Source organism: Aethalodelphis obliquidens, unplaced genomic scaffold, assembly GCF_003676395.1.
Source record: "Aethalodelphis obliquidens isolate GAN/ISIS:26980383/991018 unplaced genomic scaffold, ASM367639v1 scaffold43, whole genome shotgun sequence".
Lineage (NCBI taxonomy): Eukaryota > Metazoa > Chordata > Mammalia > Artiodactyla > Delphinidae > Aethalodelphis > Aethalodelphis obliquidens.
The window spans coordinates 3108733-3131328 of NW_020837987.1; the positions used below are offsets into that span (position 1 = coordinate 3108733).

At 39.4% G+C, this 22596-nt stretch overlaps 1 protein-coding gene across 2 annotated transcripts in view; it reads left to right on the forward strand.

Moving 5' to 3' along the window:
• Positions 1-4634: 4634 nt before the first annotated feature.
• The window catches only part of DPY19L3 (dpy-19 like C-mannosyltransferase 3), a 73844-nt gene continuing 55882 nt past the window's right edge, over positions 4635-22596 (forward strand). The window contains exons 1-3 of one of the 2 annotated variants that reach the window (XM_027079293.1): positions 4635-4823; positions 6590-6731; positions 8975-9108. In XM_027079293.1, coding sequence (XP_026935094.1) covers positions 6629-6731; positions 8975-9108 — 237 coding nt within the window. In that variant the 5' untranslated portion in view covers positions 4635-4823; positions 6590-6628. Of the gene's footprint in view, positions 4824-5491; positions 6178-6589; positions 6732-8974; positions 9109-22596 lie in introns of those variants that run through there. The other variant, XM_027079292.1, reaches the window with a different exon arrangement.

The window sequence follows — 22596 nt, forward strand, 5'->3', positions numbered from 1 at the left end:
AAAATATGTGTAAGTGGGCCAAACTGTCTCCAACTGAATATGTGTTTCTGTAAAAGAATACTCAGTATTGTAAAGATCTCATTTCTCTCAAAGACTTCTTTACCTTTTATACAATTCCAGTAAAATAATCTCCATGGATTCTTTTTTGGAAACTGGTAAAAGATTATAAAGTTTATATGAGCAAGAAAATATGCAAAACTTGCCAGAACATGTGTTTAAAAAAAATACAGTATGTAGAACTGTTGCAAACTAGTTCTTTTTAAAAATCATTTAAACACAATAAATGAGTTTACAAATAGGCCATATACGTACTGGAATTAGTATGTGATACAGATAATTCAAATCAGTAAGGTAAGAATGATGGTGAAACAACTGATTCTCCAATTAGAAAAAAAATTGTCAGATCTCTCTCTTCATATTAAAAAGGTGCAATATTTTTTAAAACTAGGAAAAAGTATTTTTAAAATTTTACAATCTTGGGATGGTAAAGGTTTTCCTAAGTATGTTGGAAAAACCCAGAAGCTTTTATAAAGGGAAGATGATAGATTTGATAACATAAAATGGAAAACCAATGCAAAGCGAAACACACTATATGAAGTACACAACACTGAGAAAATACCTGCAAAATATACAACAGAAAGTTAATATCCAGGGACTTCCCTGGTGGTCCAATGGTTAAGACTCCGCACTTCCATTGCACGGAGCGCAGGTTCGATCACTGGTCAGGGAACTAAGATCCCACATGCCACGCAGTGCAGCCAAAAAAAAATGTTAAAATCCATAATCTATAATCCCTTTATATAAAGATTAAATCGACGATTGGCCAAAGAACATGAAAACATAAATCACAGAAAAAGAAATACAAACAGCCAATAATGTCCTGATATTATCTCCACCTCACTAATACATTTAAAATGATATATCATTTGTCGCCTAAGATTGGCAAAGATTAAAAATATCCATTGTTCACAAGGACACTGAAATAAGCCCCGTAATGCACATTGGTGGAAGTGTAAAGTAATACAATTTTTAACCTTTTGTAATGTAGTTTGCCAATGTTTATCCTAATTTAAATTCCAGCAATTCTATTTCTAGAAATATATCCTAAAGAATTACATAAATATAAGGATATTCTCTCTGCACTGCATGTAACAGGGTAAAGCTGGAAACAATCTAAATGTCCAATTAGAGGGCAATATTAAATAAATGATGATACATCCATACAGAGGATGACTACTATATCGAATACCCATCATTGTATAACAAAATTACCCCTAAACTTAGTGGCTTTAAAACAAATATAAACATTTATTATTCTTACGCTATCTGTGCATGAGATATTTGGGAGTGGCATGGATGACATGGAGCTGGCAGATCTTCCTCCTAGGTGCTCACTCACATGGCAGGCTGGTTGTTGGCCAGAGGCCAGGTGCCGCCCATGTGGCCTTCTCTACACGATGTCTGAGTGTCCTCACAACATGGTGGCTGGCATCCCCCATACGTGTGCAATCCAAGAGAGGATAAGGCTAAAACTAGGATGTCTTTATGACCTGGCCTCAGAAGTCCCACACTGTCACTTCCACCGTATTCTATGCATCACACAGAAAAGCTATGATTCAGTGAGAGGGGAGTATATAAATATCAAGCAGCAAGGATCATTTAAGCTGAAATTTAAAGGCTGAATAGTAGTTAAGTCAGGCACTTATAAAAACTTGGAAATTTATGAATAGGAAGTAGGGATGAGGCTGGAGAGGTAAATGGAGCCTGACTCACAGCAGTACTTTCAAGCTTGTTAAGGAGCTTTTTATATAAAGCCAGTAAGCCACCAAAAGACTTATATCTTAGTAAGATCAGTATGTTTTTTATATGGAGGGTGGACTGAGTGGACAAGGCCAAAGGGCAGGAGTGGTGGTAAGGCAATCGGTTAGCAGACTATTGAAATGATCCAGACAAAAAATTGTGCCTTGGATTACAGTACTGGCAATGGAGATGGGGAAAAGTTGGGCAAGTCCTGAGATATTTAGGAATAAACCCAATGGGACTCAGTGTTTGACTGGATATATGGGCTACACAACAGGGAGGAATCAAGTTTGGCTCCTAAGTTATTGACAGCAATTAGGAAAAGGGGGCACATGGGATGAAAAGTAGGTTTGGGGATTAGAAAAAGTTTAATTTTTAACGAGTTGAGTTTGAGTGCTCTGCACACATGGAAATTTCCAATAGGCACTACATGTATGGGACCTGGCTGTCAGGAGCTATGCCTGGACATAAACACTTACACGTGATCAGAATATCACTGGAAATTGGAGCCATGAGCCAGAGAGGAAGAGTTTACATGAGACTGAAAAGGAATGCCAGAAAGGTAGAGAGGAGGAATTCTGGGAGAGTCTATTGCCACAGAAGGGAAGAGTGATCCAGAGTGTTCATACTACTAAGCCAAACTACTGAAAACTGAACAAACATCGTACATCAGACAGGAAAAAGCCAATGGAGAAGGAGAGCTCTCTCCCTTGGTCCAACGCAAGATGCTTTTATGGGAAGGATGTGACTTCCCATAAGAAGACATTAATGACTTCGCGTGCAGTGCTTCTCAAAGTGTGACGTACATACAAATAACCTGGAGATTATATTAAAATGCAGATTCTGATTCAGTAGGCCTTGGGGAGAGCCGGAGAGCCGACATTTCTAAGGTCCTAGGTGATGCCAACACAGCTGGTCCACAGACAATATTTTGAGTAGCAAGGTCCTGCTATGGCTCTCAAACTTTGCTGAACACAGACCCACATGGAGAACTTCTTAAAACCAATTATTTGTCCCTGACCCCTACAGATTATGATTCGGTAGGTATGTCTAGAACCCGATAATTTCCAACAAGCTCCCTTATGATGTTGATAGTGATGCCACAGGTTTCCAGGCCATACTTTTGAGCTGAACTGTTCCAGCACAACTTAACTATTGCTGGCCCCAACAGAGGAAAAGCCAGATCCCACTGGGTTTCAAAACACAATGCAAACAAGTATTCCTGTAGACCTCTGCAGTCACAGCCCATGACCAGAGGTCAATAGGGGCAAAAGTCTACCGCTCATTACCCATCACCCCCATGGTTGCTGTATCAGAATGAATTCATTCTTAATTAACTTATTTATTACCAAGACTTACCCTCAGCAGTGGATGTCTATTGCTCTCAAAGCGTTATTTTGCTTAGTAAAGCCATTTCATATGAAAACAAGCAGCTGCTAACAAGTACTATTTCCTTTACTCAAGGGACGCATGTTTCACAACAGACATTTTTTTCCCCAGTGCGCAAGACAGTTTAAGAAAAAACCCTACATAATAAGGTGGGGAGGAGAGGGGGAATTCTACTTAAGGAGGAATCAATTCACATATGTATTTATTAAACACACAAATGTATCTTATGTAAAGCATCTTAAGGCGAAAGAGAAAGATTATAAATATACAGTCCCTGTTCTCAAGTCCATAACATGAAAAAAAGACACCAACAATCATGTTAAACATGACAAATGCCACCTGAAAAAACAGCTGACATTTATTTTTATTAAAACCACCAGCAGATACCTCAACCCATTGACACAGAATGTGTGTCTGTTATTAACAGCAACAGACACACAAAGGAGGAGGAAAATATCAAACAGGGGAAACAAGGAAAGGCACCTGGCTGAAGTAATTCCTGGAATTAGACAGACGAGCAGTCCTCTTCACAGGTGGAAGACCCAGAGGACCATTCCTTAATAAAAATCAATTAACATGTGCTCGGAGAATCTGCTAACAAAAGGCTTTACCTACTGTTCATCAAAGTGTGATTAAGAAAGATATCCACGTATACAACACAGCAACTGCCCTCCGAAAAGGCTTACACTCTAGTTTGGAGACAGAGTAACACAGGAGCCTAAGAAGACAGAGGAACGTATTCTACACAAAATTTGGAAGAAGACAGCGCGCCCTGCCCCCCTCGCCAAAAAGAGGCGCGTCTTTGGAGATGCGAAAGTACCTCACTGGCAGTCGGTAAAAGACTTCCAAACACAGATCACCGGCAGTTGGGGCCTGGGGGTGTTGCCAAGACCCGAGAAGGGGGCGCGCCAGGCCTTGGCAACGCGGTTAGCTCGGAGATGTCCGAGTGGTCCGACTGCTTCCGTCCACCGGGCCCTTACTGACCCCTCCACATCCACCAGCACAGGAGACAGGAGGGCACCGGCGCAAGAAAGAGTTTTTCGCGCCCCCCAGCCCGTCTCACCCTCCCCACCCGGGGTTCGACTTGAGGCCACCCTTATTCGCATCCCGGCCCTCTTCCCCCGAGCAGCGCCGCTCGCTCTGGCCTGGGGGTGGCGGGAGTCTGCGTAGGCGAAGGTGGCCTCGGGCTCCTCGGTCGGTGACGGGGGTCCAATGTTCTTCGAGGGGTGCCGGGAGCCGCGGGACATAGCGGAACGGAGCGGAGCTCAGCCAACACTACAGCCCGGCGGCCGGAAGTGCGCCGCTTCCTTCCGGCCGGCGCCGCACGAGACGGGGCGGGGCGCCCCGAGAGGGGGAGGTGGCCCGTGCTGACGGACGGCTCCCGGGACCTATAGGCGCGGCCTCAGTGGCCCAGCCTCCCCGGCGCGCCCCCTCCCCGGGGCGGTGACTCCCCCCAGCCCCCCATTTCCAAGGTGCAGCACAAAGCTCCGCGGCTGCTGGATTTTAGCTTTCCCCGCGGCGCGTTGCTGGCCGTAGTGCGGCCCCGCCCCCACGGCCCTCTGCGACCCCGGCCGGCCGGCCGGCTGCCCCCGTTCCCGGTCCGGAGCCGCGCGCGAGGACGGCTGAGGCCGCAGGTCTGTGGCTGCGTTTCGGGCCGCGGGCAGCGCGAGGGGACGCACGGGCGCGAGGCTCCGTCGGCGGCCCCGGACAGTCCGGCGGGCGGGTGGCGCTCCGCCCTTGCGTGGCGGCGTTTGGCTGAATCTGCCGCGAAGACCGAAAGCCCGCGGGCCGCCCCGCTGCGTCGCTCAGGGTGGGGGCGCGAATCCGGCCCTCGCGGCGTCTGCGGAGACCCGGTGTGGGACTGGGCTCCCCCTTGTCCTCCCGACGTGCGGAACTGGGGGCGGCAGCTTGGGAGAGAGCAAGTTTGCCGAGGGCGGGGCGCCTTCTCGGGCGACTTCTTGCTTTGGCCACGCGGGCGGAGGGAGGGGCTGGGTGGTCTCCGGCCTCGGCGGCCACGCCACTTCCTAGGTGAGCCGGAGCGAGTTACTGAACTTATTCGGCCCCTCAGCGTCTGGCGGGGACTCCGGTGGTGTAGCTTGGGTTGCGGAGGTGAGCTGAATAATGTGCCCTGCAGCGCCCCGGGATGCCCAGTACGTGCTGGTTCTTCTAAGCAATGGAGAAAAAAACCACCCGCTCTCATTTCCCTTTTCAAACATTTAAGATGGCATTCCTTGTAATTTGATGGGCAAACTTTTGTTTCTTGGGTTCATGCAGTTATCACACGTAGTTGGCACTTAAACATTTGTTGCCCTTCTGTCCTAATGTGTTACGTTGTATCAGTTGTGGGCTTTTTACAACTCCGCTTGGGGCCCTTAGAAAGGTCATGATTCTAGGATGAGGTAATCTGCGGGTAAGCTCATCTGTAGAGGTACGACTTTGCCCACACTCCTTTTCTCCCTCGTTGCTCCAGAGTCTCCATTTTCGGTGCTTGCACCTTTTTACTCTCAGATTTTTTTTTTTGTATGAATGAATGAATGGTATAACGTTGATTGGTGTGTTCTTTTCAGTAGAGCAACTTGTTTACCTTTAGGAATTAATAAACTGCCCCGACAGTCGTGTCCGGCAACCGGTCATAGTTAATAAATGGTTAAACGCTGTTCATTCGTCGGAGGAGTGACGCCAGCTGTTCCGGGGGACTGTAGCCAGCTTACTCACTGCCACCACTCCCCTGCCTCCCACTTACTGCTTCCAAACCAGGCCCCTGCTCCCTGCCGTCACTCCCACTGTTGCTGCCTGGTGTAGCAGCTGCCCTGATTGGCACACCCCCGCTGCCATCACCACTGAGGCATATTCCTAAAGCTTCCAGTGTGAATTGTTTGAAGGAGCACCAGTATCAAAATCCAGATACCGGAGACAAAACAGTGTTTCAGTTCTTCAAAATCAGACCATCAACAATCAACAAATTTACTACTTAATACCTTTTCCATGGTTGGTACTATAGAAAATAATATAAAACTACCTAATTATGTGACAAAATGCGTGGTAACTGCTATGACTCGGGAAGGGGAGAGATCAGTAGGGGTTGGTGCATCCCAAGAAAGAAGGTTTCCTGGAAGAAGGGCAGGGGATTGTCTGTGATGCTCACCTGGGCTCCTAACTCTTGGCAGTGCCTGCCACAGGACAGGCGCTTCATAAATGTGGTTGTGTTAAAGAAATATTTGTGTTGTGTCTTGAGAGTAGCTTTGAAAGCCGGTTAAGGTTTGGATGGGAAAATGGGAGGGCGTCCTAAGCAAGGGAAAATGGCTCAGGTAAAGTCTCCAAAACACAGATGAGCACAGGCTGTATTTGGCAGAGAGGGTACGGACATATGGATGGTGGCTTAATTCTGTGTTGTTTGTAGGAGTGGTTGGAAGAACAATGCATGTGAGTCTTTGACACCATGATATCCATCAGGCAAAGAAAAGGAATACAAACCACAGAAGTTTCAGAGGATTACGTGGCACAAGAAGAAAATGTGAAGTTGGAAAATAAATTGTCATCTAGTAGGTGATTTAAATTAAAGCAGCATTTGGGATTGCTTTTTTGTCTGCATATTGAAATAATCACTCTCCAATAGGATAAAAATTTGGTGAGACCTAATAGGTGAAGAAACTTATTCTATTACCTTGATATTTTAGTTTTACAGATGATTTGATCGCAATGTGATAATATTTGTTTTACAGTTATGATTAGATAAAAGACCTCTGATTAGAGCCCTTTGCTTCTCAGCTGCCTGTTCAGTATAGTTATGCCAATCTGATCCTTTGACTTTGAGAGTAATACTTTTTCCCACTGTTCAGATTTTAGTCTACTTCTAATTTTTCTGGTTTGTGTATGCTGTTCACAACTAGACAGCCTTACCTTGGGTGAGTTTCTCATTTCATTAAAGTATTGAAAGATGACTCAAACTTTCTTTTATTCTTTATTTTCAGTTAAATTCCTGAAATTTTCTAATTTGCTTTTTTTTTTTGGTGGGAAAAGTGGTCAGAATTTGGTAAATTGTTTAAATAATGTTGAAGACTCTTGCTAAGCCATACATCAAATGGCATTAATTACCAAATTCCTGCTACCCGAGTTGCTTTCTTAGGCTAAGCATGGTCAGGATTTTTTAAAGTAAGCATGAAAAATTCCATGTCTGTCAGCCATTTTGGATATCTGACAGAGTTTACATCAGCTGCAGCTAGAGCTAGTAAAGTAATTTGGGGTAACAGTTTTATTTTTTATTTATTTATTTTTTTGGTGGGGAGGGTGACAGTTTTATAAAATAAAAGTAATCTATATTGAGCAGTCATGCCACCCAACTCAGCTATTAGCAATTTGGGACAATACAGAGTATTTTCTGAAAATCTTATATAAAAACAAATACAGGTTCAAGTTTGTCCTTTTAAATTAAAACATAACTTTGAGGACTGTTCATTTTACCAAAGGAGTATTTATTCATGTAAAAATAAAAAAAAGAAAACTAAAGAAAAGCAAAAATGAAGGAAAAAATACTCCCGCAAACCCACTCATCCTGAGATTACCACCTATGACACTTTATCTTGCTGTCTAAATGTTGTTCTCTGTACATGTATACCTACAAGCATTCAGATGTGTTTTTTCTCAAAATTGAGATCCTACTCGCTGTTGTGTAACTTGCTATCTTTCTCTTGTTGTGTTATGAACATATGTCAGTCAGTGTATTTTTAAAATTTTGTCAGTGTGTAGTCACTGTGTGACTGTAGCATAATTTATTTAATTTCTTATTGAATATTTAGATGATTTTTAACCTTTTACCTATACAACCTGAACCACAGTGGCCAAATGTTTGTTTAAAACTTTATTTCTTTGGGGTATATGCCTAGATTTGCAATTATTGGTCAAATAGTGTGCTCATTTTGGTGGCTTTTACTTCCTGTTGCCATGTCACATTCCAGAGAGGTATCCATTTATTCTAACACCAGCAGTGTTTAAAAAATGTCTATTTAAAAAAAAAAAAAGGCGATATTTTTGTATCCTTACCAAAACAGAGTACTAAGCATTTTTAAGCTATCAAATTGGCCACTATTGTAAAAGTTATAGCTCTTTGTTTTGGTTTGCATTTCATTAATACTAACTTTTTTTTTCTATTAAGTTTATTGGCCATTTTTTCTTCTGTGCATTGCCTATTCATGTCCTTAATCAGTTTCCTACTGAAATATTCATTTTTTTTATTATCCTGAAAGTATTTATTCTATATTAAGGATATTTAACCTTTCTTATATGTACTATAAATATGTTTCTTAGTTTATATTCCTTTAACTTGTGTGATGGGGTTTAAAATTTTAAGTATCAAGTTTGGGAGTAGCTTTTAATGAATAAACCACACATTGTAAGTAGATCATCTAAAAGACTGTTTATATTTTAGATCTGTAACCCATTTATTCCTCTATTTAAGAAACTTAGTAGTTAAACTAGGTCAAGCACAGGTCCTAGGTGTTAAGATGAATAAGATAATATGCTGGTCCTCAAGATGCTTACATTCTAGTTGGCAAAATGGACAAATGAACAGTTAGATACAGTGGGGGAAAAACTATAATAAAAGTATGAAAAGTATAAAAAGGTCTGTGGAATCACAAAACGGAACCCCTAACTGTCTGCTGGAGACACGGAAAGCTTCACCACTAACAGGCAGCTGGAACTTGGCACGTTGGACAGTCTGAAATAGAACTATTAACTGCTAAATCCTTTACTGACTTGGTTTTTCATCTGTTCATTTTTCTAAAAGGTTGTACCAATAGAAGATTATGGACGATTCTTTCATTTACAATTGGTGGAACTGTTGCCCTTTGCACTGGACTTCTTACATCTGTCTACCTGGCCACTTTACATGAGAATGATTTGTGGTTTTCTAATATTAAGGTATGAACATTGTATGATTTACCCATCAGTGTCTCCAGTAGTTAGTTAGCCATTTAGACGAATGACCAAGACAGTCCGTTTTGCCATAAAGAATCCAGTCTCTTGAAAAGTTTGGCTGTAGAGTAAAATGACTTTTTCTTCGTTAGTTTAAAATAACATCAAAATTTTTATAATCAAGTGAGTTTTCCCATTATCATTAGTTTATTCATATCATGCATCAGTTACTCTAAACCAGTATTTTTCAAGCTGTAGATTGTGAAATTGGTGTAGTAGGTCATAAGTAGCATTTTTCATAATGAAATCAAACATAAGAGAATACTATCACATGGTAAGGTTGATAATTATTTGTGAAACTTTTAATTATATGTATGTATGTACAAACTGGGTCACAGTATAAATTTTTTTTTTCTGTTGGGTACAGTAAAAAAAAAAAAAAAATGAAAGAAAGAAAAAGAAAGCGAAAGCTACTGTTCTAAACCAGGGAATTTTAATCTGGCTCCATAGATGACCTTGATGTGGTGTACCTTTCTAATAATATATGCAGAAGATTGAGAGGAAGCCATAACTCATCAGATTTTCAAGAGAGTGTATGACTCTTTAAATACCAGTTTCCTTGTTGTCTTTCCCCTCCCTCCCTCCTTCCCTCCCTCCCTCCCTCCCTCCCTCTCTCCCTCTCTCCCCCTCCCTCCCTCTCCCTCCCTCCCTCCCTCCCTCCCTCCCCTCCGACCTCCTTTAATTTGGCTTTGGTTCAGAGCAAGTATATCACTTAAAACTTACACATTGCCAGTGGTTTTCATCCAAATATACCTTTCTTTTCATCAGAAATGTCATGATCTTTGACCTTATTTCCCACCATGGCTTTTAATGATTAGTTGCTTACAAAGGTAAAATTGAGTTTCACAGGGCAAAGATTTATCATCTATGAGAATATTCAAAAGTATCTATGCAGAATGTGAAGACAGTTCCCAAAGAGAATTTTCCAAAATATTTTGAGCTTTGGTTCCATTATTGGAATGAGTCTCCAAAGGAGACTGCTTTGAATGACAAATTTTATTTTTATCAGTAATTTCTAGTATGTTTATTTTTAAAACCTGTCATATTACTTTATAGGTACAGTATGGATATATCTTTATACAAATAATCATGGTACCAAAAAATAATAATTCTTACCCTTCAGTGACAGTTGGTAGATTTTCTTGTCAAGAAACATTTTACTCACCTGTCTCTTTAAAATTGAGTACCTATAAACAGATTCCCTGGAATTGAGAAATTTAAAACTTATTTATTAATACAAATATTCTGAATAAAGCCTGGAATTTCCCCTTTGTGGGCATAAAGTCAAAAGTAAATGCTAGTAACTCTATAGCAAGGAGACACGGTGAAAGAGATCACATAATTTTAAACTGTAAGTTTAGCTCTTTAATTTAAAGCTTATACATGGCCCTACTAGCACCCTTAAATGGATACAGCCCATCATCAAGAAACCTGAAGAAAAGGCCAGGTCATGTATGGCTTTGTAGACGGGGCAGGAGTTGGAAGGATGTACTGATTCATCGTTTGTGTGGAGTGCAGTTGAGGAGGAAAAATTATCAGTGATGACCTTCTTTCTCCTGTTAGCAGAAGGATAGATGGGTAGATCTTCATTCGCTATGATTGTGAACCCTGTGGGAGGAGCAGATCTGAAGGGTACAGTGACTTCCGACCAACTACCCGGAGTTAAGCCACACTTTATAGGTTGAGGGCACAGTCATCCCCAAAACTGACCCTTACTTCAGAAGCCAGTCACAACTTTGGGCGACTCCAGGCTACTCTCACTTCTGACCAACTGGCTATCCATTCACTAAAATGACACAGAACTCAGGAAAGCTCTCTACTTATAATTACAATTTTATTATAGAAATAGGATACAAATCAGAACCAGCCAAAGGGAGAGGCACAGTGGGAAAAGTCTGGGAGAGTCCCAGACTCCGAGTTTCCATTGTCCTCTTCCTATAGAGTCAGGATGCATCATCCTCCTGGCACATCAGTGTGCAACAATGTGTAGAGTATTGCCAGCCCGGGAAGCTTACCTGAGCTCTGGTGTTGAGAGTTTTTACTGGTGTTTCTTTATGTATGCATGATTAATTAAATCATGGGCCACAAGGTTGAACTCAATCTCCAGCTGCTCTCCACTTGCCAGAGGTCAAGCTGATATCTGTTGGCTCAGAGCGCCAACCCTCTAAGCACACGGTTGGTCTTTCTGGCTTGGCCAGCTCCCATCCTGAGTCATCTCCTTAGCAGAAACCATCTAGGGGCCCACCCTGAGTCACCTGTTAGCACAAGCTGTCAGATGTGGGCCAAGGAGCCTACCATGAATAATAAAGATACTCTTGTCACAGGGAAATTCAAGGGTTTATTGGCTGCCTCTCAGGAACTGGAGACAAAGGCCAACCACATTCTTTTTTATGCAGGAGGCAGCAAGGCAAGAAATGATGAGTTCAGGTTTGGATACATTGTGAGTCACTTTCCAAACAATCCAAGTAAAGATATGGAGTAAGGGGAGCTGGATTTACGGATCTGAAGGCAGGAGTTCCATGTGTGTTGGAAACGGACCTTTTCATGTTACCGGCTTGTAGCTGTGTGGGCAGGATTGTTTGAGGAGTATGTAGCATGAGAAGAAAGAGACCGGAGGCCAGATTCTGTCTCTGCCTCAGACACAGGCTGGGAGAAGCTGGGAGACAGGCGCACCCTCTCACAGGCCTCCCCACACCACCCGCACCCCTTACACTTAAAGCTGAGCTCAGAGTCTTGGTGCGTTTTTCCCTCTCTATTCAAGCTCTCTGGGTTTTTTTCACCCCTGTGTCACAAGAGGAATCCTCAGATGTTGTAATCATTTCTCAAACCAGATGATAGACTGGCTTATTTTTCATCTTAGAATTATCTATACCCAGTGGTCTCCAACAGAACTCTCTGTGCTGAAGGAAATGATCTAAATCTACACTGTCCAGTACAGTAGCTGCCAGCCAGATGTAGTGATTGAACACTGGAAATGTGGCTAGTGCATCAGGGGAACTAATTTTTAAATTTTATTTAAATTGAACTTTAATTTTAAAGTGCTTATACATTTTCTGTGAATAAACCAGTGAAATCAGCCTTTACCGATCAACGGTATTACTTAGCCAAAGGGAAAGCTCATTTTCAGAGTTTATACGCCTTCCTAAATTTACTCCTTTACATTTTCATCTTGGGGGATGATGGGAATATTTGAGAAGTGTAAATCTATTTCCCTTTTTTATTTGAGTTATAACTTATCAAAATTGCCAGGCTAGTTTTTTATGTAAATACTTTGATCTTTTGAATACTCTGAATTAGTTGTAATTATTCAGAGAGTAAAAATATTGCTAATAAAATAGACTAATCATATATTCAGTTTATGCATTCAAAGTAATTTTTTTAAATGTTCATAGCAGTGTTAGTATTTCATATGTGGGAACCCTGGGACAGAAACTTGGAGCCGAAAAGAAGATGTTGGTTTAAATGGTCACAGAAAATGTGTATGTAGTATCCTTTCCTAGCATATTTTTTAAATTAAAAAGTCAGTTTCTTGTTGTCTTAACCATTGTGTTATATTGCCTTTGCTGCGAAATTTAAAGTATAAGAGATTTTTTTAAATATCCTTGATTGAATGTCTGCTATGTCCTTGGCACTGTTATAGGTGCATTCTACTTTTATTTTATTTAATCTGGTTGTTTCCAAAGCCCAAACATTTTAACTCTAACTTGTCCTTTAAATGCAACCTGCTTTTTTTTTTTGCTGCTCTTTATTATAAACAAAACAAACTAAAGGGTTTAAAGCCCATACTCTTACTTGCTGTGCTCCCCTTACAGTGCCTGGCACATCGTCAGTGCTGAGTAGACAGTGGTCTGTTGGAGTAGAGTTAATCTCTAGTGGGGAGGGAGTGGTGTAGGCAGGGGAGGCAGGGAGACACCTGGCTGCTGTAAAGAACCTGGGTTGGAATTGGAGCAAAAGGATGCAACTTTGGAGCTTGCCTCCAGGGATAGGACATAGTTAGTACTGGCAAGTGGGGAGCCAGTCATTGCATTTTTAATGATTTGTGTTTTGTAGGTGCTGGAGTAAATCTCTGTATGGTCTTGATTGTTTTTCTTTTTGGAACATTGTGTTTTTTATTGCACAGACTATACTGTGACAACAACAAAAACTTTTTTTAATGAAAAACGTTACTTAGTGTTCATTACCCTTAACAAAAAACAATTTTCATTTTTCCCTTCCGTTCTTCATCCTGTACATGTATATATTTTACTTATTTATGACCCCAATATAGATAGTTTTTACAATCATCGTATGCATTTTCCATATACAATTATATATTGTCACAAACACTTACAATTATTACATAAATTAATAGCTACATACTTTAATATTTTTGACATTTTTATACCCTTGGTCATTTCACTATTTCCATGCTCCCAACTTGGGGTAGATTGTTTCTAATTGTGTGGTTAGACCCTTAAAATTGCTTACTTAACTTCTCATTTTAAAGCGGTAGGATAAAGATGTCAGTTCCTTCTTTTGTTTAGAATTACCTCAGAGCAATGAAAGAAAATGAAAAACAGTCAGATTCCTTCTTTGATGAAACTAAGAGAGGTCTGTAATCTGGAACCACAATATATGAGGAAGGGCTGCCAAATCCAGTGAAACTCCAAGGAGTGTAGAAAGATGCTGCGAGAGAACTCCTAAAGCTGCAGATTTTAGGTAAAGCTGCTGAAGTTTAGTCCTCCAAAGTCACTGGCACATTCTGAGGGATAAACCAGTGGTCCCCTGTGTGAGACCATGGGACTAGATGTGAGGAGTAATGACAGAAGCTTCCCTGTATACACTTTGGTATGAAAGAGAAACAAGGTAGACAGGCTGAAAGGAGTAATCACAGAGACAAACCATTTTTGTAAAAGTAGAGTTTAAGCAGACCAGGATAAAGAGAGAAAACTTGCATTTTCAACAGCCCTGAAGCTGCCGATCTCTGAAGACTAAAATGAGGAAAAGACTAAAGAGCTCACTCTTGTAATCCACTCTGTATCAGCAGAAAAATTCTTGCTGGCCTGAGTTATGTCCCAGCCCTCTCCCCTACATGTAGCTGATTTGGTAAGAACTTGCCACATTTAGAAATGACTAGTAATCAGAAAGGAACTAGCACAGGATCTGTACAATAATACTGCAAGAAAAAGGGAAGAGAAAAACAAGAACAAACGATACATGAAGAACCAGAAAACTTTTACAGCAGAGACGTGAAGATTGTGGCCAAACATGTCACATTAAAAAACAAACATAATAAAGCATTTGCCACTGTAGAAGGTGAATTCAAAGCAGGAATGTAAGAATGTATATACCATCTTCAAAGAGATTTGTAGGAAGATAAGAGGAAATGAAACATGAGCTGGCAGAACTTAGTCAAGAAATAGAATGTTTAAAGATATAACCATAATAGAAATCATGACTATGTAAGAAGCAACACACAGGAGACCAGAATCTGCAAAAAGCACAGAAGAGAAAAGTTGGACAGGACTGATGAAAGTAAACAAAATGAAATAGAATTAGTAAAGTTAAAATATTAGAAGTGACAGCTAAGGAAGACAACAGAAAGATTGCATTATTTGTGTCCCAAAGGAAGCAGAACCATGAAACGGGGAAAAAAATGTTTAAATCTGTAATTCAAGAAGACTTTCCAAAAATAAAGGAAAACTTGAATCTACAAACTGAACGGACACGATGGGTCCCAGGAACATTTGGCCTAGAAAAATCATTAGCAGGATATAGCTACGAAATTCCTGTACCTAAATGGTAAGAAACCTTTGGACATCCAGACAAAAGATCAAGTTACCTATATGAGGAAACAAAGGTCAATCTGGCTTCCAAGTTTTCCAAGTAACATATAGTTACTCAAAGACCTTGAATGATGTCTACAAAGGACTCACATAAAAGAAAGTGATTTATGTATTTTAACCCAGTTATTCCATCATATATAAAGCACCATTCAAATGTTTTTGACTCTGAGAAATATGTATTTTTAAGAACACCTGGAGAAATTGGTAGAGGAAAAACTTTATCCAGTCAAGAGATAAAAGGCAAAACAATGTTAGAAAGATTGTCAAATTTATTTAACTGTAGAACTAAGACTAAATAGTTACAGAACAAAATATATATGATATGAATAGTATAATAACATAATAATGTTATTATGTAATAGTAATACAATAGCAGTGTAATAATTACATAACACAAGTTAGAAGAGGAAGGGAAAGAAAAGGTAAAAAATGGTGGAAAGGGCTTCCCTGGTGGCGCAGAGGTTGAGAGTCCACCTGCCGATGCAGGGGACACGGGTTCGTGCCCTGGTCTGGGAGGATCCCACATGCCGCAGAGCGGCTAGGCCCGTGAGCCATGGCCGCTGAGCCTGCACATCCGGAGCCCGTGCTCCACAACGGGAGAGGCCACAACAGTGAGAGGCCTGCATACCACAAAAAAAAAAAAAAAAAAAAAAGATGGTGGAAGTATCCTGATGTATCTTTTATAGCTAAAAGTCAAAAAGTTACAACTAAAAGTGATGTCAAGAAACACACACAGTATATATAAAGAAAATTCCAAGAAAAATAATATCAAGTAAAATTGGGCAGGGGAGAAGTACAAATTTCATAAGATTGTCATAACTTGTTATAGAAAGTCAGTAGATACTAGCCATAGAAACAAAGAATTAAGTTACTCTCTGAAGTTATAAAGAAAGGTAACCCCTAGAACAAAAACATCAACCTTCCAAATTAAAGACATGTACACACATACACACATATTGAAACAAGCTGACACAGATCATGTAGTGAAGGATTTGTTGTAAAGAGCAGTAAAAAGCATGATACAATATCTATTAACACAAGTATGTCTAATTATTTTTGATTAAATAAGTATCAATGGGTTTTACTTACCTAATAAAAACTCTGGATCACAAAGCAAAATCCAAATCACATCATATATGCATAAGATCCTCCCAGAACAGTAAGAATCCTCCTTAGACAGATTAGACCACAGGTGTGGATAAGGGCTTAATAAATGCAGAAAGGGGAAAGAAATTATCAGACAGTATTAAATGAGGCAAAGAAGGGCAATATTTCAGTGATAAAGATACAAACCATAAGTATGACTATCCATGCATCAGGTAATCACAATATTTACAAAGCAGAAACCACAGGAAATGTAAGAAGAGTATAGAAATACATTAGTATTGAGGAGTTTTAATTCTTTCCCAGTTCATATAAAAGCAAGTGGACAAAAATAAGTAAGGATATAGAAGACCTAGTGAAAATATTGAATATGATAGATCTAATCTGTAAATATCTAAAGATACATTCATTTCCAGTATCCACAGAACATTCACTAAACCATTGATAAATTAAGCCATAAGGAAAAATCTCAGATCCAAAAATACAGAAATTATATGGACAATATTCTCTAATCACAGTGTGATAGCACATAGTCTTGGCCTGTTCCTGACTTTGGGCATAAAGGTCACAGTGTCCTCTTTTGTTAATTTATTCATTCACTTAAATAAAAATTGCAGGTAACTAATTAAAAAGAAAAATTGCTTACTATCTAGAAGTTTTAAAATATTTAAAAAGTAACTTTTGGGCCACAGGTAATTAAAACTGAATTTATAGAAATTATAAATGAAATCTAGAAAATGATGAAAACCGTATTTCAGGATTATGGAATATACCTAAGAGAGTACTCAGAAGAAAATTTGTAGCTGTAAATACTATATTATGAAATAATTAATATATTGTGCAATAAATGAATTATTCCACTTATGAAATCTCACAACAGAAGGAGCGATAAAGGTAAAATAAATTGATCACCTAGAAAGTAGGAAAACAGTTCATAAATCAGTGGTTATTTGGGGGGGTGAAAACTAAAGAAATGAAAGGAAGATAAAGATGGGGTAGGAAATGAAAATATCCAAAATAAGAAATAACACAGAAATATTTATGGAGATGGAACTTCCCTGGAGGTCCATTGGTTAAGACTCCGTGCTTCCACTGCAGGTGGCACAGGTTCGATCCCTGGTAGGGGAACTAAGATCCCACATGCCGTGCAGCACGGCCAAAAAAAAGAAGAAATAATTACAGAGGTCATGAAATATGGTAACAGAGAAATAACCATAGAGACCATGAAATAAGAAAGAGCCACATGAGACTATTTTGTTTGATTTTATGCAAATTAGATGAATAGATGAAATGAGTGATTTCCTATAGGAATATATTTTTTAAATATTTATTTTATTTATTTATTCTTATGTTTTGGTTGTGCTGGGTCTTAGTGGTGGCACGCATGGGATCTTCATTGCATCATGCAGGATCTTTAGTTGTGGCATGTGGACTTCTTAGTTGCAGCATGTGAACTCTTAGTTGTGGCATGCATGCGGGATCTAGTTCCCTGACCAGAGATCAAACCCGGGCCCCCTGCATTGGGAGTGCAGAGTCTTACCCACTGGAACACCAGGGAAGTCCCTAGAAGAACATTAATTACCAAAACAGCCCCAGTAAACACAATTATTTCTGTAGATGTGATAGAGAACACTTGAGAAATATTGTACCTACCTATCCCCCAACCCCAAAATACCAGACCCTGTTGACTTTATGGAGGAATTCTGTCAAACTTTTAAAGAACCAAAATATTCCAATGCTATTTGAGCCATCCTAGAACACTAAAGAGGAAGAAAACTTCCAAATTATTGCTATAAATCAGGTATTACACACCAAAACTGAGGATCAGACTGTAACTACAGTCAGTTCTTATTCCCACCAGTTATGTTATATAAAGTCACTGAGAATAGTGAATTAGCGAATACTGAACCGTGACTCCTGGGGAAATATGTACATATGTATAGACACACTCATATCACACATAGGTTACAATCTTAAATCCTAAGAACTCCTCCTGGTAGATTCTATTTTCTTTTTTTTCACAAAAGAGAAAGTGAGTTTCAGAAATGGTAAGTGAGTTGCCTGAGGCCATCCACTAACTGGTGCCAGAGCTGGGATTCAAACCTTCTGTGACTGGCCCCAGAGCTAGGGCTTCTCGCGCTGTGCTGCACTGCTGCCCCTTACTGTCTTTATCCTCTGATCATCTCTGTGTGAGAGCTGGAGCAAGAGGCAGACCACAGCTGGGAACTATGCACATCAGGCAACTCACATGTCTACAAATGACTGCAAAATACAGCAAGTATTGATTTTTGTCATTTTTGTTGTTACAAATAAATTTTAGCTAGTAGGCAAATTTGCAAATAGGAAATCCATGAATAATGAAGATCAACTGCATATAATCCAGATAATATTAAAAAAACGAAACTCAGAGACTAATCCCACTATATATATTGGACCCAAAATCCTAATTAATGCTAGTAAAGAGAGTCCAGTAGCACATTAAAGCATGCCACACCATGAAAAAGTCATTTTTCTGCCAGGAATGCAAAGGAGATTGTTGGGAAATATATACTTTTTTTTTTTTTTTGCCATATTAGTACCTCAAGAGATGTAAAAAAAGGTATTTGAAAAAAATTCAACATCAGTTCTTTGTAATGTACATAACTCAAAATAGGAAAGGACTAGGTGAGCCCATCACATCAGTAGAATACACAAATAAAAACCATGTGATTATCTCAAAAAACACAGGAAAAGCATTTAACAAAGTTTGACAACCTTTATGATAAAAATGCTCAACTATCTAGAAATAGAAGAGAACTTTAGCCTCAGAAAGGGCATTTGTCAAAAACCCACAGTTAAGAGCATACTTAATGATGAAAGACTGAGAGCTTTCTCCCTGAGATCAGGAACAAGAAAAGGATTTCTGCTGTAGCCACTTGTATTCAACATTGTACTAGACAGTTTGTCAGGGAAATAATGGCAAGGAAATGAAATGAAAGGCATGAAGTAAAACTGTCTCCCTTTGTAGATGACACGTATATAAAATCCACTAAGAAAAACTTTTAGAACTAATGAGTTTATCAGGGTTGCAGGATAACAAGATCAATATGCAGAAATTAATTGTATTCCTATACAGTAGCAGTGAGCAATCCAAAAGTGAAATTAAGAAAACAGTTCCAGCGCTTCCCTGGTGGCGCAGTGGTTAAGAATCCATCTGCCAATGCAGAGGAAATGGGTTTGAGCCCTGGCCCGGGAAGATCCTATATGCTGTGGAGCAACTAAGCCCTTGTGCCACAACTATTGAAGCCCGCACCCCTAGAGCCTGTGCTCCGCAACAAGAGGAGCCACTGCAATGAGAAGCCTACACACCGCAACGAAGAGTAGCCCCTGCTCACCACAACTAGAGAAAGCCCATGCATGGCAACGAAGACCCAGCACAGCCAAAAATAAATTTATTAAAAAAAAGAAAAAAGAAAGAAAGCAATTCCACTTACACATCAACAAAAAGTAAAATACTTGGGAATAAATTTAACCAAAAAGTATAAAACTTAAACCATGTCCATGCATTGAAGACAATATTGTTAAGATGGCAATACTCCCCAAGTTCAACATGATCCCTCTCAGAATCCCAGGTGGATTTTTTGCAGATATTGACAAACTGATCCTAAAATTTATGTGGAATAAGAGGCCCAGAATAGCCAAAACAGAACAAAGTTGGGAGACTCACACTTCCTGATTTCAAAACCTGCAATATCAAGACTACAATAATCAAGAGAGTGTAGTGCTGGCTTAAGAATGGACATAGAGATCAATGGAATGGAATTGAGAGTACCTTACGTTTATGGTCAATTGATTTTCAACAGAGGTACCAAGACAATTAAATGGAGAAAGAATAGTCTTTTTAACAAACGGTCTGGAGACGACTGGGTATTTACATGCAAAAGAATGAATTTGGGCCCTTTTCTCATACTACATGCAAAAATTAACACAAAATGGATCATAGACCCAAATGTAAGGGTTAAAACTATGAAACTTTTAGAAGAAAACATGAATAAATTTTCATGGCCTTGGGTTGGCTAAGCTTTCTTAGATACAACACCAAAAGCACAAGTGACTAAAGGAAAAATAGTTAAATTGGACTTCATCAAAGTTAGAAACTTTTGTGCTCCAAAGTACACCATTAAGAAAGTGAAAAGACAACACTCAGAGTGGGAGAAAATATTTACAAATCATGTCTGGTAAGGGATTTGTATCTAGAAAATATAAATAACTATTACAACTTAATGATAAAAAGACAACCTAATTTTTAAAATGAGCAAAGGACTTAATAGACATTTCTCCAAAGATGATTTACATATGGCCAACAAGCACATGAAAAGATGCTCAGCCCCATTAACTACTGGGGAAATTAAAATCAAAACCACAATGAGATAACACTTCACACCTACTAGCAGAGTTATTATAAAAAGACATAATAACAACTGTTGACAAGGATGTGGAGCAGTTGGAACCCATCTACCACTTTGGAAAAAGTCCAGCAGGTCCTCAGTCAGACACAGAGTTATCACATGATCTTAGCAGTTCTACTCCTAAGGGTACACCCAAGAAAAATGAAAACATATCCACAAAAAAATTGTAAACAAATGTACATAACAGCATTTTTCATAATAGCCAAAAAGAGGAAACAACTCTAATGTCATCAGTTGATGAATGGGTAAAGAAAAGGTGGTATATCCATACGATGGAATGTTATTCAGCAGTTTTGAAATGAATTACTGATACATGCTACAGCATAGACGAACCTTGAAAACATGCTAATTGAAAGAAGCCAGGCGCAAAGGACATATTCTGTGATTCCAGGAGAGGCCAATCTAAAGAGACAGAAAGTAGACTGGTGATTGCTTAGGGTTAGAGGGCATGTGGAATTTGAAGGGTGACAGCCCAGGAGTGTGGGTAATGAAAATGTTCCAAAATTGATTGTACTGATGGATTCATAACTCTGTGAATATAGTAAAAGCCACTGACTTGTACACTTTAAAAGGGTAAATTGTATGTGAATTCTATCTCAGTGAAACTTAAAAGACTAGATGCATACTTTTTGTTTAAATATAGCATGCATACGTCTAAGACCAAATGTTAAGACCTTACTGATTAGGGAAACACTAGAAAAATGGTGTTCAAAAGAAATTTTTGTTGGCTGAAGAGTTCTTTATCTGTGCTGTGGTAATACTATAGCCATTATCCAAATATGCTCAGGAACTGAGAAAATGAACTTTTAATTGTTTTTTTAAATAAATTGATGTATGTATGTATTTATTTGCAGCGTTGGGTCTTCGTTGCTGTGTGCGGGCTTTCTCTAGTTGCGTCAAGTGGGGGCTACTCTTCATTGTGGTGCGAGAGCTTCTCATTGCGGTGGCTTCTCTTGTTGCGGAGCATGGGCTCTAGGTGCGCGGGCTTCAGTAGTTGCGGCATTTGGGCTCCACAAAAGCCCAGGACCAGATGGCTTCACAGGCAAATTTTACCAAACGTTTAGAGAAGAGCTAACATTGAGCCCTCTCAAACTCTTCCAAAAAATTGCAGAGGGAGGAACACTCACAAATTCATTCTATGAAGCCACCATCACCCTGATACCAAACCCAGAAAAAGATATCACGAAAAAAGAAAATTATAGACCAATATCACTGATTAACATAGATGCAAAAATCCTGAACAAAATACTTGCAAACAGAATCCAACAACATATAAAAAGGATCATACACCATGACCAAGTGGGATTTATCCCAGGGATGCAAGGATTCTTCAATATATGCAAATTAATCAATGTGATACACCATATTAACAAATAAAGGAATAAAAACCATAGGATCATCTCAATAGATGCAGAAAAAGCTTTTGACAAAATTCAACACCAATTTATAATAAACTCTCTAGGAAGTGGGCATAGAGGGAACCTACCTCAACATAATAAAGGCCATATATGACAGACCCACAACAAACATCATACTCAATGGTGAAGAACTGAAAGCATTTCCATCAAGATCAGGAATGAGACAAGGATGTCCACTCTCGCCACTATTATTCAATGGCGAAGTCCTAGCCACGGCAATCAGAGAAGAAAAAGAAATAAAAGGAATACAAATTGGAAAAGAAGAAGTAAAACTGTCACTGTTTACGGATGACATGATACTATACATAGAATATCCTAAAGATGCCACCAGAAAACTACTAGAACTAATCAGTGAATTTGGTAAGGTTGCAGGATACAAAGTTAATGCACAGAAATCTCTGGCATTCCTATACACTAACAACGAAAAATCAGAAAGAGAAATGAAGGAAACAATCCCATTTACCATCGCAACAAAAAGAATAAAATACCTAGGAATAAACCTACCTAAGGAGGCAAAAGACTTGTACTCAAAAAACTATAAAACACTGATGAATGAAATCAAAGATGACATAAACAGATGGAGAAATATACCATGTTCTTGGATTGGAAGAATCAATATTGTGAAAATGACTATATTAC